This window comes from Amblyomma maculatum, chromosome 2 (assembly GCF_055883805.1).
Source record: "Amblyomma maculatum isolate TAMU_Amacu chromosome 2, ASM5588380v1, whole genome shotgun sequence".
NCBI classification, from domain to species: domain Eukaryota; kingdom Metazoa; phylum Arthropoda; class Arachnida; order Ixodida; family Ixodidae; genus Amblyomma; species Amblyomma maculatum.
In genome coordinates this window covers 195,605,484-195,624,230 of record NC_139345.1, presented here as the reverse complement: position 1 = coordinate 195,624,230, position 18,747 = coordinate 195,605,484, and the positions used below count along the sequence as shown (strand labels likewise).

Sequence of the window (18,747 nt, the reverse complement as noted above, 5' to 3'; positions counted from 1 at the left end):
GCCATAAGCTCCCGCATCTTCCGCTGTATATTAGGTGAGCAGCTTGTGACAGTCATCGTCTTCTACTTTCTCAACCTGCGGAACCTGTCGAGTTCTCCTCTACCTGCCGAAGACAGAATAAAATTACTGGCGCAGTACGACAGGATTCGGCACCCTACCACAAAACAGCAAGCAACAAAGCCTCGGGCAGCAGCAGCGGCAGCCAAAGGACGACTGTGCGAGCTACCTGCCGAGGACGACCAGCCAAGGCGTGAATCCCGGGCTTGGTGCTACTACCTGCAGCAACGCTGGTGACGGGTGAGTGGGATTTCTCGCGTCTGGGGCCCAATTACGGTTCTCGCTCTAAAGTTATAAGAGCGTGACGTCAAAATGATGACGCCGTGACGTCTCGGCGAGACGTCAACGCGTGACGAAAATCGGAATCAAACAATGATCGCCAGGGTGCCGCCCCGGGCCACTTATTTTCACGGCAAGAAATTTATGTGCACGTCAAGGGGCCGTATACAATTTTTTACATATATACGCAGTGAATAAAATATATAATGTTTTTGTTTTTCAAGAAACTGTATTCAAAGTTCAATTATATCAAATACAAAAAGGAACAATTACACTTGTAGAGTTAAACTTTTTTATTGGTAACGTTTCTCGCTGTAAAGGCGCGCTTGCAGAGGTAAATAATAAACATGGCGGCCTCCTAAAAAACAGCTGATTCCACGGCTCTGAATGCAAGGTTCTGTGTGGTTGCCTAAGGGCACGGAAAATTGTGATCGAAGCCAGTGAAGTTCACGGCCGGAAAATCGACGAAGACAACCTGCTGAGGTAAGTTTTGTGTTATCTGCCAGCGTTTACATGGATGTAAAAAGTGGTGTAAGAGTGATAAGCGCCAAGTACATTATTGTGGTTCCGTTTCTTTTTTAGGAGATACGAGATGGGACCACGAGACACGGTTATTTGGAAAAAATAAACTATCATGACTGCATGAACGTCCAACACAGAAGTCATTCATTTAAGAACAAGCAAACAGGGACGGTTTAGCCCGCGCTACCAACCGTACTAGTTATCGTTCGTTCTTATCCTGCGGCGCAAGTTCCTTCAGCACTGTGCCTGCATACGTAAACGTAAAATAACTACTCTTTGCTGTTGCTATTTCATTTTGAAAGACAAATCGTACGTTATGGTTCCTGCTTTTCCAGTCGCAACCCTAGCTGTTGCACGCCAATGGCTGTTTGATGTTGCTACATTATCGAAACCGCAACAAGAAACTATGGACCCTTTTTTCGCCGCTAGTTGCTGCCTGAAAGTTTTGACGCGTTACTCGAAATGGCGCCGAAACGAAGGATGTCACGCGAGCAGGAGCTGCTGTTAGTAGAGTTCATGGAAACTCATCTTCTGCTAGCACGCAGCTCCGCGGACCTTACAAATTCGTACACGGCCGTGGAAAAGCGTGCGCTATGGAAGGAGCTGGCGGCTCTTTTAAACAATGAGGGCCTGGCCGTAAAGACCGCCGACGGTTGGCGGCATTTATGGCACGTGCTGTGCTGCCGCAAGCGGGCGGAAGCAGCCCGCATAAAGCAAGAGTGCCGGCAAGTCCGTGAACATCAGTTTGTAAAATGTCATTTCAACGTGCCTCGCCGCATTCTCTTGCAGCGAAACCGGAGGTGGCGAGCTTGGCGGACTGGGGGGCCGCGTTCTTAACCTAATTGGCACGGCAAGTGCTACTGGAGTCGGGTCTCCACTGTTCGCATGTACGGTAAGTGTCTGTCGTGGTTTGACGCATACTTTGCTTGCATGAGCATACAGGCAGTTGTGTGCGAACGTGTGGCGTTGTGGTTTTTTTAACAGGCGTACTAGCCCGCCGCCAGCAGCCGAGGGTGTCTTCGGGGGAAAGGTCGGGGACGAGTGGAGGCAGCCGGGTGTCCGTAGGAGACAGGGCGGGGACGAGTGGCAGCGTGGGCAGCAGGTGGGAGAACTCTTTCAATGTATGATTTGTATACGTTACGACTTGTGCACTCTGCTTATCTCACCCTAACTTTGACAGTATGTCTTTTGCTGCTACAAACTACGTCTTTATTGCACCCCAGTGCGAGTACATCGAGGGGTGTGGCGCAGCCTGTGGAAGCCTGTGCAGAGGAAGAGGATCTGCCTGGCCCCACAGCTTGTGAGTTGGCCTGCCATTATGCATACTCCACACTACACTTTGTTGTAAATGCATGATGATTAATAGTATTTGTAGCACTAGCAGTAAAATTGCAGTGATAATGCATCATTATAACTGTCTGTCTCTGACATTGTCACACTATACAATGAGGTTGTGATGGGCTATAACAATCTGTCGAATGTTGATATGAAATATGCTGCAACAGCATTGCCTATTGGCCACAAATTGTGCCTTCTGTTGCTGGTGTTCAGTGCATTCGCATCAGCAGTTACGTAAGAAATTGCTCCACATTCCACTGCATACAGCATTGCATCATGAGGACATTTCTTTCTACAACAGCCACACCGCAGTTCTCGCCGTACCCTTCACAGCAGTACTCGCCTCACCCATCACCACAGCCCTCGTCGCAGCCTTCCCCACAGCCTTCTCCACAGTCCTTGCCGCAGCCCACGCCTAGGGCACCGCAGCCCAGGAGGAGGCGCAACAGGCTTGACAGCGGCGAGGATGTGATGCGGCAGGCGCTGCTCGAAACTCGGCGTCTGGCGGATTTGGTCGAGGCTCGGAATGCCCAAGATGCTGCATTCCAGCACAACGTGCTAGAGGTGTGTACTCACAGTACCGACCACATTTTGGAAGGTAGAAACCATTATTTTGAACATAATCTACGTGCACTTATTTTTCAATTCTTCTACTTCTTGGAAATTGGTTGTGACAACTAGGCTTATAGCACTGCCATGAGTATTCTACAACCATATCCTTTCCAAGATGCCTGAATACTTAACATTTCACACAAAAAACTATAGGTAGTTATTCAACAGTATAAATTTCTAATTGGAGCTTTTTTTATGTGCAGGCCATGCGGAACCTGACGGCTGCAGTGCAAGCATCCGGGGCACAACAAGAACTGCTTGTGCAAATTGTTAGCATGCTAACTCTAATTTTAAGAAATCAAATTCAACCTCCAATATAAATTTTAGGTTTATTTTTATCTTTGTTTTCTTCTGGTGCAGACACAGCATAGTTTTTTTTGTTTTTGAGTTAAATTTTATTTAGCTCTGCTATGTGCAGACGCAGCATATAGTTTTTCGCAATTACTTATTGTTAGCTCTGCCAGGCGCAGACGCAGCATGCAGTTTTCTCACAGTTACTTATATTTATAGCTCTGCAATGTGCAGACGCAGCATATAGTCACTCGCATTTATTTATTGTTAGCTCTGCTATGTGCAGATGCAGCATATAAGTTTTTTACAATTATTTATTGTTAGCTTTGCCAGGTGCAGACGCACACTTTTTGGTTTTTGTTTTCCTTGTCAATTCAGCTGTGTCAGGAGGGCAAGATTTTTGGAGAATATTTTTCTAACTTCTTTTACATTATTGGTTTTCAAGGACTGCAGAAGTTTGAGAAACAGTGTCATTTTTCTAATACTTCCAATTTTTATGCGCACTGCAGTTGCAATGTACCGCCTTATGTGAGACAGCTTGATTTAAGCTTGTTTTAACCAAGATGTATGAGCGTATTTGTGTGGCCGAGGAGTACCATGTTTGACTGACCAAGACCTCGGAAGGTTGCATTCCAATCTCAAAAGGGGCTGCTCGAGTTGACAGCTCCTTTCTACATGTGATGAATGCAGCGCGCAATCAGGCTGCAATATTGAGCTTAAAACTGCTACACCACCTGATACTGTTCATTCCTTCAGACATAGCCATGTTGGCGTCGTCATCTGTGATATTCATGTCTTGTACTAGTGACATGGTTTTCTAGTTTTGTAATATCCATGCACAGCAATGTTCAATGAAATACTTTATACATTCCACTGACTATGTAACTAATTTCAGTGCAGTTATGTGCAAAACTGAGGCATCTATATATGCATACCATTCTGATTCTGCATAGCAGGCTTTCTATTCTGTTGGTATTTATGGCACTCAGGGTTAAGCTGTTCCTGCTAAAACTTTTAAGTGAGAGTTTGTTGCAGAACTTCCCAGGGCATATATGCTACTATGTTTTATTTTCTTGGTGTGTTTTGCATTACGAACATTGATATAAAATGCTACGGCCAAGTCAGTTTATTTTTGCACAAATAAAGTAGGTGCAAAAAAATGTTTTCATGTTTCTTGCAATCACACACATTAACACACAGTGACCAAACACAATTGCAAACATGAACAGGCTAGTCGACACCAGGAATGGCGAAGGACAGTGAACGGGAATGCATTCAACTTGCTGGATGAGCTGTTGCAGCACCTATTTCGACTTGAGAAGGACAAAGTGAAATGACGGAGCGGCAAACTTGGTGACGAACTGAGAGGCATACTGGCGAACACCATTTTCTATGAAGAGGCAACTGCTAAGTGCATTTCATTCCTTGCTACCGCAGGCTTTGAAGCACACATAGGAAAGTCATATACTAGGATGCAGCTGCTCTGTGCCAAGCGCACATCACACAGGTCTTCACACACCAACACTAGGCGATATCCTCCACTGCTGTGACACAGTGATTAAGGCGCTCCATTGCTGTACGAAAGATGCGCGACTGAATCCTGGCTATGACGGCTGCTTTTCCATGAAGATGAAAACCAAGGCGTCCAGGTACTGTGCGATGCCAGTGCTTGTCGAAGAACCCTCAGGTGGTATGCAGCTTACTGCCACTGACGTCGCTGTTGCCGCTGAAGCTGCCGTCGCACCATCCGTAGGTGGTATAACCAGACATAATTTTCGAGGGCGTTATACGGCATCGATCAAAAAAATTGCAAAAAAGGCCGTAAAAGGGAGTTCAAAAACTTTCGGAAGGTGTTTTGACCTCGAAACAGAGCCCTGGCTACGCCCCTGCTGTATATTGACAGGCGTATATACAGAGAAGTATATTCACCTAACAACTTGCTATGTACAAACTTTATATGAACTGATCTAAATACACAAAAGTAATCGTGTATGAACTTCGTATTTACACATGTCTATACAGATTAGAAGTACGTGCAATATTGATAGTCATTAAGGCGCTAATACAAATTCTAACGACTGTTGACAACCATTTTTGTAAGGGTCGTTACCGACAGTGGAGCTGCATTTACGGCCGGCTTCACTCAGGCTGTATTGAAGCTCACGCACACCAGCCATAGACGTACACAACAGCCTACCACATACAGAAAATAGCTTGGTAGAATGCCTCAACAGGACCTTGACCGACATGCTTTCCATGTATGATGTCGACCACAAAACATGGGACCAAAGTCTTCCATACACAACATTCGCGTATAATACCGGGCAACAGCAAACGACGCGGTTTGAATTAGACTTCGGTCGCCAGGTCACCACCTCCCTGGATGATATGCTACCGGTGGACCTCCCTGACAGTGAGACTGATCTTGACGTCGTGGTCGCCACTTATGTTCGGCGCTCGGAAGAAGCACGGCAACTGGCCAGACACCGTATTCAACGTCAGCAGCAGATCGATGCTCACCGCTACAACCTTGGACGCCGCTACGTTACCTACCGCCCGGGCGACTATGTGTGGATCTGGACACCCGTTCGTCGCCCCGGCCTGTCCGAAAAGTTACTGCGCCGCTACTTCGACCCTTACCTTGTTGTCCGCCGCCTCAGCGACGTAACGTATAAAGTTGCACCAGCCTCGCCAGCTCATTCATCTCACAACAGCAAGCGCAGTGACGTTGTGCATGTGATGCGAATGAAGGCATATTACGAGCGAACCTCCGACTGACTTTCAGGCTGCATTCCGTGATCCCAGACTCGTGGTGTAAATCTTCAACACTTTCTCCTCGCTCGTTTGTCCGACGGTAACACCGTATCGGGGCGATGCTCCAAAGGAGGGGGCAGTGACACGTGAATTAGAGGTAGATGAAGAAGGAGCGCAATAGGACGAAGTATTCGATGTTGAAGTGTGGGCCCCGTTCCTCGTGCCCTTGTTCACTGGTTCAGCTGTCTCGGTGCCCTCGCTCACGGCCACAGTACTCTTTCTTTGTAACACCTGTTAAAATATATGCATGTTGACCGGCATCGCGTCTCTTTATACGATATTTGTGCAGCCAGAGTCAAAACAAAATGACATGTTTGACACAAACTTGAAGTAATCAAGTGCACGGATTTTATTGTAGAGAATGCCTCGTAATCAATGCGAACGCCAACGGCGCTCGAAAGAAGAGAAAACTCTAGAGGGCGCTTTGGACCACTAAAGAGGCGAAAGCCATTATAGTGCGATAGATCGTAGCCCTACAGTACAGCACCTCTATGTCCCTCTATTATTTCACTCCCACCTTCCTCCCTTCCTTTACGGCGTACGTGGTACATATATGTCTGCGGAGGATTGTGAGATAGTGCGCCTTTTTCATCCTGTAAATCAATTTCAAACGCCGCTGATGCCTGCTGTTATAATGCCTCCTAGGCATCTAAGTCTGCTTCTGTTTTCTGGTAGAGCTGTGGTGAAGGGTGGCAGTTCCTGGCCTAAGGGGTTGGGACGGTAGGTAAACGCCGCTACGGCGGAGGCTAGCCAGCCACCGAATTTAATTTGTTGTAGGCCATCATTGCACCCGTCACTGCTTCGGTGGTGGACGACGGCTATGGTTACCGGCGCGCGTCTTTCTCTCCTTTTTCCTTTCTTTATTTCCTCCACTGCACCACCCCGGCGGGCCCTTCTGTCCGCACGAGGCAGCGGAAGTGGTACAGCTACAGAGCCAGTAGCAGGCCCGTGCATTTTCTTTTCCTTCTTCCTACAGCCACAGCCACAGCTTCTGCTTTCTCTGTGGTGCGGCGTTTCTGATAGCGGCAAATGAAAGGCGCCGCGCAGACAGGTGATGTCATGGCCTGTCTTGACGGTACATTGCGCGCCCCTTGTCGAACACAACCAGCATTTCATTGAAGGTATCAAAGTTTCCCGGCGTTCTATAATTCGTTTACAGGAGACGAATGGCGCAATATCTGTCACTCGCGGCATCCCGCTATCATCCTCACTGCAGACACGGGGAATTGTGAAGAGCGTTTCAGGATCCGTGGCTTTGGTGTAGATGGTAAAGTGCTGGGATGGGGATCCAAAGAATGGAAGTTCGATTCCCGGTGGAGACAAGGTTTACTAATTAATTATTAACGCTCACTTTCGAAAGCGTGACACCTGTGTTGACAACCTGTCGACAACGATGAAGCATTAAAGGTTTTCGCCTTAAGACTGCTTGAAAAATTATGCTGATGGCTTAGCTCTGGAATACACGTAGAGCAAAAAGCTGCTGCTGTTGACTAGTGGCTTTGGCAGTGGCCATAGCACGTAGTTCAGTTTTCTGGCGACGTCTTTTCGCAAGCCGTTCGTCACGTTGTTCTAGCGTTTCGGCATCACGTTTCGCCTTAGTTCGATCTCTCTTCCGCTGCTCAGCGGCTGCTGTTGACTAGTGGCTTTGGCAGTGGCCATAGCACGTAGTTCAGTTTTCTGGCGACGTCTTTTCGCAAGCCGTTCGTCACGTTGTTCTAGCGTTTCGGCATCACGTTTCGCCTTAGCTCGATCTCTCTTCTGCTGCTCAGCGGCCAACTGCCAGGCGACTACCTCAGGATCAGAAGTTAATTTCTCCAGTGTTCTGCGCCGTTCAGCAGCAGCTAAACTTTCCTTGGCTTCCATGTCGAGCGTGTCCGTCTGTTCTCCGTCGAGCGCATTATATACACGCGGCGCACCCTCCTCGCTCATGCGCAGTAGCGGGCGAGGCAGCTGTAGTAAACACGGCTCCTGCTGATGGGGCTGGAACAGGTAGGCCCCCGCCGCTTGCTAGCCTGCCATCAAATTTTTATGTGTTGTAGGCCGTCGTTGCACCCGCCACAACTTCGGTGGTGGACGACGGCTGTTGTTGCGGCGCGCCTTTCTCTCTCTCTCTTCTTTTTCTTTGTTCTCTAGTTTCTCTTCTGTCCGCACGAGGCAGCGGAGGTGGCTGGGCTACAAAGCCAGTAGCAGGCTCGTGCGTTTTCTTTTCCTTTTCCTACAGCCACAACAACAAGGTCAGGCGTCAGAGAAGCGCGCGCGCCGGCGGCGGCAGGGACCGGCTGTGGCGAGGAGACGACGCGCACGCGCTTTGCATGACGTCACTTGGTTTTCGCGCATGAGCATAACTTGCCCTCCAAAAGACGCTAAACTCTGCTCTGCCCTGCGTAGTGTAGCTTTTCGCTACAAAATACAACTACTCTGTCGTCACAGCAGTGAACAAAACAACTAAGCAACCGCGCCAGCAGACGATGTCCAAAAACGCGACTACAGCGCGCAACCACCATTGAGGTCTGCCTAGTGGAGCTCTCTATCTCGAGACCGGCCGTGGCGGAGCGCGGAGCTGTGAAACTGAAACAGGTTTTTCAAGAGACCGTACTAAGAAGGCGGCGGCTTCCATCGCCGCTGCTACAAGGTCATTTCTTGGCTGCTCACTTGGTTATCTGAACTGGTATCGTTAGCTCCTCCCGCTGTTGGATGTTGCTGTAGCTTTGTGCATTGCTATTCCGTGGCAGCTATAGTTTGCAATAGTGGCAGCGTCGACAGGCCGAGTAGTTTCATTTCTCTCATTTAAAGGCTGAGCAAACATGCACTCTAGAATGAGTGGCAGGTGGCGGAAGTACTATGAGGTAGAAATAGAGTATAAAAAAAATCTTGAAAGAGCTCAACGTCCTGCGACCGCATAGGATATCAACAGTTGCTCGCTTGACGGCCAGCGGGGGTACAGCTGATAGCAAAGCATCCTCGGGCGATATTTGCCCCACACCACTTCTGCAACCTTCAGGAGCGATCACCTCCAACAAGCGACCGAGAAGGGAAGTGAACGCCGATGACTCTGGCACCCGTGGCAGTGGACTACTTTCACCACTACAAGCCAGCGCCGAGATAGCTTGCATAAGCGATTCATCGCACCATTTTGCTGCCAACGGGGCTTGTCCCAATGTCAGCGGACCAACTTCATCGTTGCAAGTCTGCGCCGACGGAGCCGATGCCAGTGGCTGTTAACAGCACAGCCCTGTCGCCACCAGCATGATCGGCGGAGCATTGCACCAGCTGGCCTGAGCGAGCCCGAAGATTCTTCATCGAGCAGCACATGCTCGACGACAGTTTTTCAGTTGCGATACATTGCCCTCAGGGGAGACATTTGTAGAGGACGAAGTATTTAGGCGACCCTCGTGACAACCACAGCTCGCCAGCACAGAAATTTTAACAGAAAGCTGTCAAACATAATATGACTCATGCCTGCATAAACGATGTTGTGGATTACTGCCATCAACATGGCATCGTGGAGCTTCCAAAAGACACTAGAAAGGTTATGCAGACACAGAGGAAAGGAAGCCTAGACATGAATGGCTCCTTTGTACAATTTGGCCTTTCGGATGGCATACAGCAGGCAGTTCGGCAAGGACCTGTAGTGCCCAGGTGTATCGAGCTCCATGCCAACATTTGTGGGCTTACACTGCACAAGAGCAGGCAGACTGCTCTTTGGCCGATACTATGCCGTATAATGAATATAAAAGGTTCAGTGCCTTTATAGTCAGTGCCTACTGCGGCACAGGGCAACCAACCTGCCTTGAGGAATATCCTCACCTTTTCCTATATGACGTCTGCAACTTGAGTTGCAGGGGACTTGTTATAAAAAGGGTTAGGGTCAATATGCGCCTGAGAACAGTAATATGCAATGCCTCAACAAGCAGCTTTGTCAAGGCTATAACCGGCCACACGGGGTATCATGCTTGCGAACGATGTAGCCACAAAGGCCAGTACATAGCCAACAGGCTGACATTTCCTGTCCTAAAAGGAGAAGAATGGACAGATTCATCATTTCGTGCCAAAGAAGACCAGCGGCATCATACCGGCATATCCACATTTACATCCTTGAACATTAATATGGTGTCCGCTTTTCCCGTGTAGATGCATCCGAGAAATGTCCATTGACCGGAACATGTGCCGGCACAATGCCCAGCAAAAAAGACAAATGAAGCCAGTCAACTGATTCGGGAGTTACGTAAACTCCAAGTCTGAATTGCGACACCGTTTGGCAGAATTTGAGGATGTGGAACATTCTGACGAGGAGGTGGCAGCAAGTTTCAGCTGACATAGGTTTCATAAGTGAAAAGGTTCAATCTGGTTTCATAGACGTGGAGCTGCTCATGGTGCTGCAAGGAGTGAAGCCTAACTGCATAGGGAGGGAATTTTCTGAGTCAGTGTGACATATGTGATGCGTCGACTCCTGCGAAACTGGATATGCCAGGGGCACACTTCAGGCTGAGCCGAACCGAGCGAAATGAGTTGAATGATAGGCTTCGAGGAGCCGCCACATCATTCCCAAGGTGCTTTCAGCGAAAGTCAAGGGGGACCATGGAACTCGACCGCTGGAAGGCTACAGAGTTTCGGACATTTTTATTCTACCTGGGGCCTGTGGTACTGAACTCCATTTTGAGGAAAGAGCTGTACAAGCATTTCATCACACTGCACGTTACTCTGCGACTACTCGCCTCTCCTGAGCATCATGTGCCCATGAATAAATTCGCCAAGGATAAGCACAGGCGTTGGTTTGGAAAATTTTACGGGTCTAAACAGCTCGTATATAATGTACACTCGTTGATCCACTTGGTAGAGCAATGCTTACAACATGGCACGATTGATAAATTTAGTGCGTTCCCTTTCGAAAGCTATCTTCGAAAGATAAAAAATGCTGCGAACAACCAACAGACCTCTGGCACAGCTAAGTAGAAGGATGTCGGAAGTGCGGCACAACGTTTCCTTGTTGAAAACAACCCTGTGGCATCACTGAATTGTGCGAGGACAGTTTTAAAGCTGGCACCTGCAGTTTCGATAGAGTTTTCAAGGCTATACATTTGGCATTTTGGCACTATACGCTCTGAAATTAAGGTATTGCCTCTTTCATACCTGAAAGAGAAAGTGCAGTGCCTGAAGGTTTGGTGCGAGCAAGGGCATCTGGTTATGCCATTCCTGCACCTTCCTTGAAAGACCCGGCAGCACCACAATCTCATGTGTCTGCGTCAAGGAAGGAGCCATGAGGTGTTGCTCAGAGGACATTGAAACTCCAAGCATAGCCTAACTAGCTACCAAGATTGAGCAGTGATTTAAAACAACGGCTGCCAAAACTGACCTGTCAGCTTTGGCCCAGGTTTAAAATGCACTGGTGGGGAGTTTCTTTTTGAGCGGTTGCTAGGATTGGGTTTCAGAGACACTTCGACTAAATCCAACAATGCAGATAGTAATGCTTTTCGCGCTAAATGGCAGAGTTTAAAAGTTGGCGAGCAATGCACTTTATCAGAGGAGATGACCAGTTCCAAAGTGACTCAGGCTATGAGAAATGCTGTAGTGAAATTACTCTGGAAATTTCAACTTCCTAGGGTTCTTTAACGTGCGCTGACATCGCACAGTGCATTACACCTTGCTTTTTGTCTGGCCACTAAGCTATCGTGGCAGGGCTGCTCTGGAACTGCAGCATAAGAGAACTTTGGCAGAGGAGGTGAAGACTACGTCCCAAGCACTGCATGAAGGACTGGTAGCTTACAACTGAAGAAACTGACTACCGAGATTGTGCATTAGTCTAACACAGGGGCCAGCAATGCTGATCGCTCAGCTTCGGCCTGGGTTCGATATCCGCTGGCGGCAAGTTTCTTTTTGAAAGAGCGGTTACGGCCACCTCAGCATAATCTGAGAGTGTAGGTAGTAATTAATGCTTTGTATATGAACAGAGCTTGAGCCTGGGTGCAATGGAGTGTGTTAATTATGAAATTGATAATGAGGATGCTGATTTGCGTGGTGGTTGTGCTGTCGTGATGTCAAGTTTGCGGTGGTTACTGATGGTATTCCCAGTTTGCACACTGAAGTAATCGTTTTGGCATCACAAAGTGTGTTTTGCATTCAATTTTCACTCATATCAGAATTTGTGCGGAAGGCCGTGTGAAGAGTTGCATATATACTCAAGTGGGGAAGAGGTTTAGTGCAACCGCCACATAGTGGCATGTGAATGACGAAGTGTACTGTACTGCTCTCAACAACATGGCTTTCCTTCAGCACTGAAGTTATCCGTCACTGACAGCTGCCTTTCATCTGTCATCGTGAAGCGGCTTCAATAGATATGGTCTACTCGCCACAATGGTGACCCCGGGCACTCGCCCCATCTCAGCCACCGCCTATCCCGTAACTATCATTCCCTGCAGCTCCATGGCTGTCATACTGCGCCTCATCCCACTAATTCTTCTCGTGCCTGGCAGCCACACCAAGTTCCCTCAGTTGCACAGCTTAATCACCCTTCTAAGCCAATGGCTCCCAACTTTGGTGTGCGCAACTCGAGTCCCATGCTTTACATTCGCGCCATTTCTTGTAAATCCATCACATTCTACCTCTTCAAAATCCATCTCCCAGGTGGCTTGTTCAAGCACCTTACTTTGAAACCACTTGGGTCCACCCTATATGATAACTTCAAGGCGGCTGTCCTCCAGCACTATTGTTTTTAACCCGCACAATAGCATCATTTCAAGCCCATACAGCCAATCCAATGCAAGCAAAGCCACTTCCAGGCGATACCTAATTCCTTTGCGCCACGGCGCCTTCCTCCTCAGGAGCCTGTCGTTTAAGCACATCACCTGCTGCATCTCGGGAACGCTGTCACTGTCTTCAAGCAAGTCCTTTGACACCTTTTCCCAGCCGTGCACCTCACCGCCTGCAGTTCTTCTACACAATGGTGCAATATCTCTAGCTTCCAGTGCAGCCATGCAACTGGCTTAGAACTCTTGTCTTGTTATCCAATCTTCACCACAAGGTGCGACAATCACTATGTGTTCTGATGCTATCCTTCCCACTACTAACGGTCCGACTCATGTTCACCTACTAGCATCTGGTCATTCTCATTATACTGGTCTTTGCTTCTTTGCATCGGTTACATTGGACACCACCCAAAGGCTTTCATCACTCCTCAAAACTACAGCCTACATAGAGCACAGTAAAGTTTTTGGTTCGGATGTTGATGGGTGACTGGATGGTATAGCAAGCCAGTAAGTTGGTGAAGCAACTTGATAAACAACCGGAGAACTTCATACAAAAGAATAAGAGGTACAAGAGTTATATTCACAAAGGAAAACTAGCCGTGGTCGGCCGCGCCGACCGCTAAACAGAGCGACAAGGGACTCCGCGTCCCCGCAGTCGAGCTGGCGCCTCTTGCCCCAGCTCCAAAGCAACCACTAGCTACTCCAGGCGCTCGCCAGCGCGAGCGTCCTAACGCAAGGAGTAGCTCCAGCCAAAGACACTCGGGGCCCGTCCCGCGCTCCAGAGATGAGCCGAGAGCGCGCCCCTTTCCACACATAAAAACATAAAAACACTGTCACTGTAGCTCTTTCCCGCGTATGTGGGCCACTCGTCGCAGCCTGTCCGACCGTTTCGCTTACTGACAGTCGTGCACTAGCAAGCTACACGTTATGCAGCGGGACGAAAGCCAGACCCCTCTCGCGGGATTTATGGCCCCCCGGCCGTTCTCACTCGGGCGACGGGATCGCGGGGGGCCGCGTTAATGAGGTCCGGCTCGAGGGAAACGGAGGGTCTCTCCCGTCTCCCGTAACAAAGGGACACGTGTGGCGGGGGTCCGAACGAGGAGCCTGTGCTCTTGAACTAATGGTCGCCTTCTAGGAAGTTAGTGTTTGAAAACAGACCAGACGCGCAGTTCGCACCACGGCACCCCGCCGAGACATTCCTTCCCATTCAAGGATGCCAAAAATACAAACGGCAACGCGCCGGACCTTACACCTTCCCCCCAAGACTCGGTTGATCTATTGAAAGATAAGCCGAGACAAAACAACAAGAAAAAGGTTCGGCAAGTGGCGGTTGAGTCCTGAAGCTCACGCCAGCTATGGAAGCCGGTGAGCATGGCTGCGCGACCCTTCATCACATACATCCACAAACACATCATGCGAAAAGAAATAAACACACACAGATGGTTCACAGTGTCACTGAGTTCGGCCTTGGCGTGCACATTTCGAATCCGACGATTCCAGTTTGTTGCTCGCGCACCATTCCCTGGCCCACTGTCCCCAGCGGTCACTGCGGGATGTCAGCCGGTGGTCTGTTCCAACAAGCGTTGGGAATTCTGGACAAGGCATCTGCGTTAGCGTGATCGACTCCTCGGCGATGCTCAATGGCAACATTATAGCGCTGGAGCGCAAGAGCCCAGCGTGTAATCTTTGCGCTTTGGGGCACACTACTCGTTAGGAATGAGAGAGGATTGTGATCAGTGACGACGGTTACGGTGGCGGCGAACACCCATGTCTCAAACTTCTTCAACGCCCATATTACGGCGTAAGCCTCCGTCTCGATTGCAGCCCATCGCATTTGTACTGGGGTGAATTTGTGACTGGCGAAGGCTATGGGCGCCTCCGTGCCGTCGTCACAAAGCTGCGCCAAACAGGCACCGGCCGCTACTGCCGACGCGTCCGTAAAAAGCATATACGGCTTTCGCGGGTCTGGAGTAGTCAGCGAAACAGCCTTGCATAGAGCTTTTTTTAAGGCGCTGAAGGCTTTGTCGGCATCATCTGGCCACGGTATCTTATTCGGCACGCCTTTCCCCGTTAGGCGGGTCAGTGGCAGCGCGATTGCTGCAAAATTTGGAACATAGCTACGGTAGTATCCGCACAGCCCAAGAGTGCTCCTCAGCTCTTTTTTTGTCGTAGGGACTTGAAGGCCTTCAATGGCCTCAAGTTTTTCTTTAGCCGGGCCATGTCGTCCTGATCCAACCACATGCCCCAAGTAGTTGATTGAGGGAAGTGCTATCTGGCACTTTTCCCAACTAGCGTGCAGGCCCACCCCCTCCAATGTGGAAAACACACGGTGCAAATGACCAATGTGCGATTCGAGCGATTGGCTGAATACGGCGATGTCATCTAAATAGGCACAAGCGTATTCCTCCTGCCCTGCTAGTAATTCGTTCATGTTCCTTTGGAACGTTGCCGCCGCGTTTTTCAACCCAAACGGCATCACTCGCCATGCGAACTGCCCTAGATGGGAAATGAAAGCCGTCGGAAGCTGAGAGTTCTCGGCCAGTGGCACCTGCCAGTAGCCGCGCCTAAGGTCCAAAAGGGTTATGAACTTTGCTGCCCCGACACGCATGATCAGCTCCTGGGGACAACCCATTGGGAAAGCATCCGTTTCGGTCACCGCATTCAGCGCACGGTAGTCTATGCATAAGCGTACCGACCCGCTCTTTTTGGGAACACACACGATTGGATGCGCGAAAGGGCTTTTACATGGATAGATAAGGCCTTGCTCGAGAAGTTCCTCAATTTGCCTCGTTACCTCAGATTTGAATGCCTCTGGGATTCTGTAAGGGTGGCCTCGCTTGAGAGTTGCCCCTTCCACAAGCTTTATGCTGTGTTCGCCCACGCGCGCGATGGAAGGTTTATCCTCGAATAATGCATGGTGCTGCCCGAACGTGGCACGCACCAGCGCTGCTGCGTTCCTGTCTAAGTGACTGGTTTTATCCGGCGTCAGCATTACACTGCTCTCCTCGGAGTTCCATGCCCGCGGAGTATACTCCACTTCCTCAAAGTCGCTGTCGTCTTGAAATATGACGCTCACTGAACCTACTCTGCTGATGTAGGGACGCAGCTTATTTGCATGCACTAGCATGCGGCGACCGTCACTCATCTGTACATAGTACGAGTGCTCACGGTATCTCTTCGTCACTACCGCCGGTCCGAGCCACTTCGGGTACAATTTACCTGGCCTCTTGTCATCAAAGACGAGAACCGCCTCCCCTTCCCGAAAGGTCTTCACCATCGCGTGCTTGTTGTAGTGAGACGCGTACGCCTCTTGCTGTTTGCTTGTTGTTAGCTCCGCGATGTCGGTCGCCATCTCGAGCTGAGCTTTAAGATTTTTCAAATAGTCAGTGGGGGCATCCGCTAGTTCCCCAGGTACCTCGATATCCCCTGCCCAGGTCTGTTTCAAAATGCTAAGTGGTCCTGCTGGGTCACGGCCGTAAAGCATTCTAAATGGCGACACGCCGGTAGTGTCGTGTGGTACCTCCCGATAGGCCCGCAGGAGAAAAGGGATAAATTTGTCCCAGTTCTTACTCTCCTTCTCAATTACATGCGAGAGCATGGTCCTAAAGGCTCTATTCCATCTCTCCACGGCCCCATTGCTCTCTGGATGGTTGGGAGCGGAAAAGCGTGGGGAGCAGCCTAGTCTTCCTAAGAACTCCTTCGTCAATGCGGCCGTAAAGTTCGTACCGCAATCTGAGCATATCACCTCGGGAACCCCTGTCCGGCTGAACACTGAAAGCAGCGCGTCGCAAGTTGCTTTCGCGGACAACGATTTGAGGCAGACTACTTCTGGCCAACGCGTGCACAGATCGATTATGCAAAGCGCATACCGATGCCCGCGGCCAGACGGTGGCTCAATTGGTCCTATGATGTCTACGTTAACCTTTTGGAACAGGAACTTCGGGCGTGTGAGAGGCGTTATCGGTACCCTGTCGGTTTGCCGGCGGTCAGACCGAACTTGACAACTGTGGCAGCTGTCGCAGTGTTTGCGTATGTCCGTCTCCATGCCAGGCCAATAGAAACTCAACTTTAGGCGAGCTTTAGTCTTCCGAAAGCCGAGGTGTCCGCCCCAATAGGACTCATGTGCCAGGCTTACTGCGGCCTCGCGCCGTCATTTTGGCAGTACTAACTGCTGCACCCCCTGACCTAACACCTGGTCTCTATGATACAAGACTCCCTCTACAATTGACATGCCAGCCTTCCCTTCCCTAGCACTCTGCCAGGCCTGATGCAGGGTCTCATCCTCGTGCTGCTCCTCCCGGAACCTCTGCACCCCGCTACGCTCAGTAATCACGTCGTCATTTTGTGATTTCTCCACCGCATTAATGACAACTGTCTGATCTGGCAGCAATACATTCTCTGACACTAAGACGGGCTCCGCGCCAGCGTCTAGCCCTGATTCATCTGGTTTTCCATCCGATGCCGGCACCGTTGTCACTGCCTGCACGCGACCATCGCTGCCAGTTTCGACCGAGTCCTGCAGCTGTTCCCAGGTGTCTGCGGAGATTAGGCAGTCTGTATGCGTTAGCTTATTGGTAAGCGCACACAACACCGGTGTCGAATCTTCCACACCTTCGATTAACGAAGTACCACGATACAGACTCAACGGAACGATGGCCAGCTTCGCCTCTACCTTCTCTCCGAAAGCAGAAATGAGATCGATTGTCCCATGTGCGGTTACAAACTCCTCAGGCACCATGCTCTCACGCAAGACAGTGATGTCAGCGCCAGTGTCTACCATGGCGCTGATAACAGCTTCCCGACAGCTGAGTTTAATGTCCCTGAGCGCAGGACGCGTGGTTTGCTCATCGTGGGTCGACACGCGTGCCGTTAACTTATCCTCGCGTGGCGGATCATCTCGCTTGTCGGCTGGGTACTCGCCACTGTATGGGCAGTTCGCAACAGAATGTCTCCAGCTCCCGCATCGGAAACAGCCACTCGATCGCGATAGCCCTTTCCTTTCTCCCCCTGTCCTGCCTCCAGTTCTCTCTGCTCGCTCCGACCCTGAATTCTGCAAAGGTGTGGAATCGGTTCTGGCCCTTGGACGCGTGTCAGGGGATTTAAAGCTGTCGTCTTTCCTCTGAGCGCTGCCCTTTCCAGCGGCTTCCTCATATGTTTGTAGCAGAGCGGCTATCTCGTCCGCATTCAGCCACTTCTCTCCTTCGCGCAGCTTTACATATTTGTTGGCTTCCTCTGAGAGCCCCGCCTTGAGCTGATCGGCTACCAATAGCCTTACAAGTTCATCGAAGGATGACACGCATCGAGACTTTAAATAAAAATTTAGATAACTCTGGAGGCGGGTGACAAATGCCTTCCAGGTTTCTTCGCGGCGCTTGGTGGCCCCAGAAAACCGCCTTTTGTACTCTGCGGCTGAAAGTTTTAGTTCCTCCAGGACCACCGCCTTCAGCTTGTCGTAGTCCCGGTGCTGCTCGGCGGTGAACCGAGTTGACAAGTAGGTCACTCGCTCGGCCAGCATCGGGAACACATGCTGCGTCCAGTGTTCCTTCGGAACGCTGTAAGCCTGTAACGCTGTATTCCACCGACTCAAACCAGACCGGCACTTCACCATCCGCTGGTAATTTGGGGAACGCGCCGGCGAGTAGCTTAGCGTACTGCCTCAGACGATCGTTCTCCGAAGGCGCCGCACTTTGCCCGTTAGCCAGCATGAGTTGCATCTGGAGCTCTAAAGCCCTTATCTTCTTTTCATACAACTCTAACTCCTTTTCAATGTTTCGGCCACACTGAGGTCTCGGCGCCTCAGAGCTGCCCTTGTCGCCACCGTCCCCCCCCCCCCCCCCCCCCGTCACCGTCACTATCCATTGTCAGTGCCTTGTCGGGGTTAAGATGCCTAAATCTGGTCAGCATTAACTACACCAGCCACATCAAACAGTGAACGCCAAGAAAACAAAGGGACCAGGGAACTCACTCTGTGCTGCCCGCCGGGTCCTCTTTTCGGACTGGAATGGCGTCGAATGGCGTCAGAATGGCGCCGCTTGAAGTCGTCCGCTGTTGTCGCTACTCGAGGGCTCTGCTCGCGTCCGTCGACGGCCCG

At 50.2% G+C, this 18,747-nt stretch overlaps 1 protein-coding gene across 1 annotated transcript; it reads right to left on the bottom strand.

Moving 5' to 3' along the window:
• Window positions 1–16,806: 16,806 nt before the first annotated feature.
• On the bottom strand, window positions 16,807–18,171 carry LOC146200833 (uncharacterized). The gene has a single exon (XM_084592442.1). The coding sequence runs from the start codon at window positions 18,169–18,171 to the stop codon at window positions 16,807–16,809; it is 1,365 nt and encodes a 454-aa protein (XP_084448568.1).
• Between the last annotated feature and the right edge of the window lie 576 nt (window positions 18,172–18,747).

Excerpts from the sequence above, each read along its gene's own strand:
- LOC146200833 (XM_084592442.1), bottom strand. The coding sequence starts at position 18,171 with ATGCTGGCCGAGCGAGTGACCTACTTGTCAACTCGGTTCACCGCCGAG.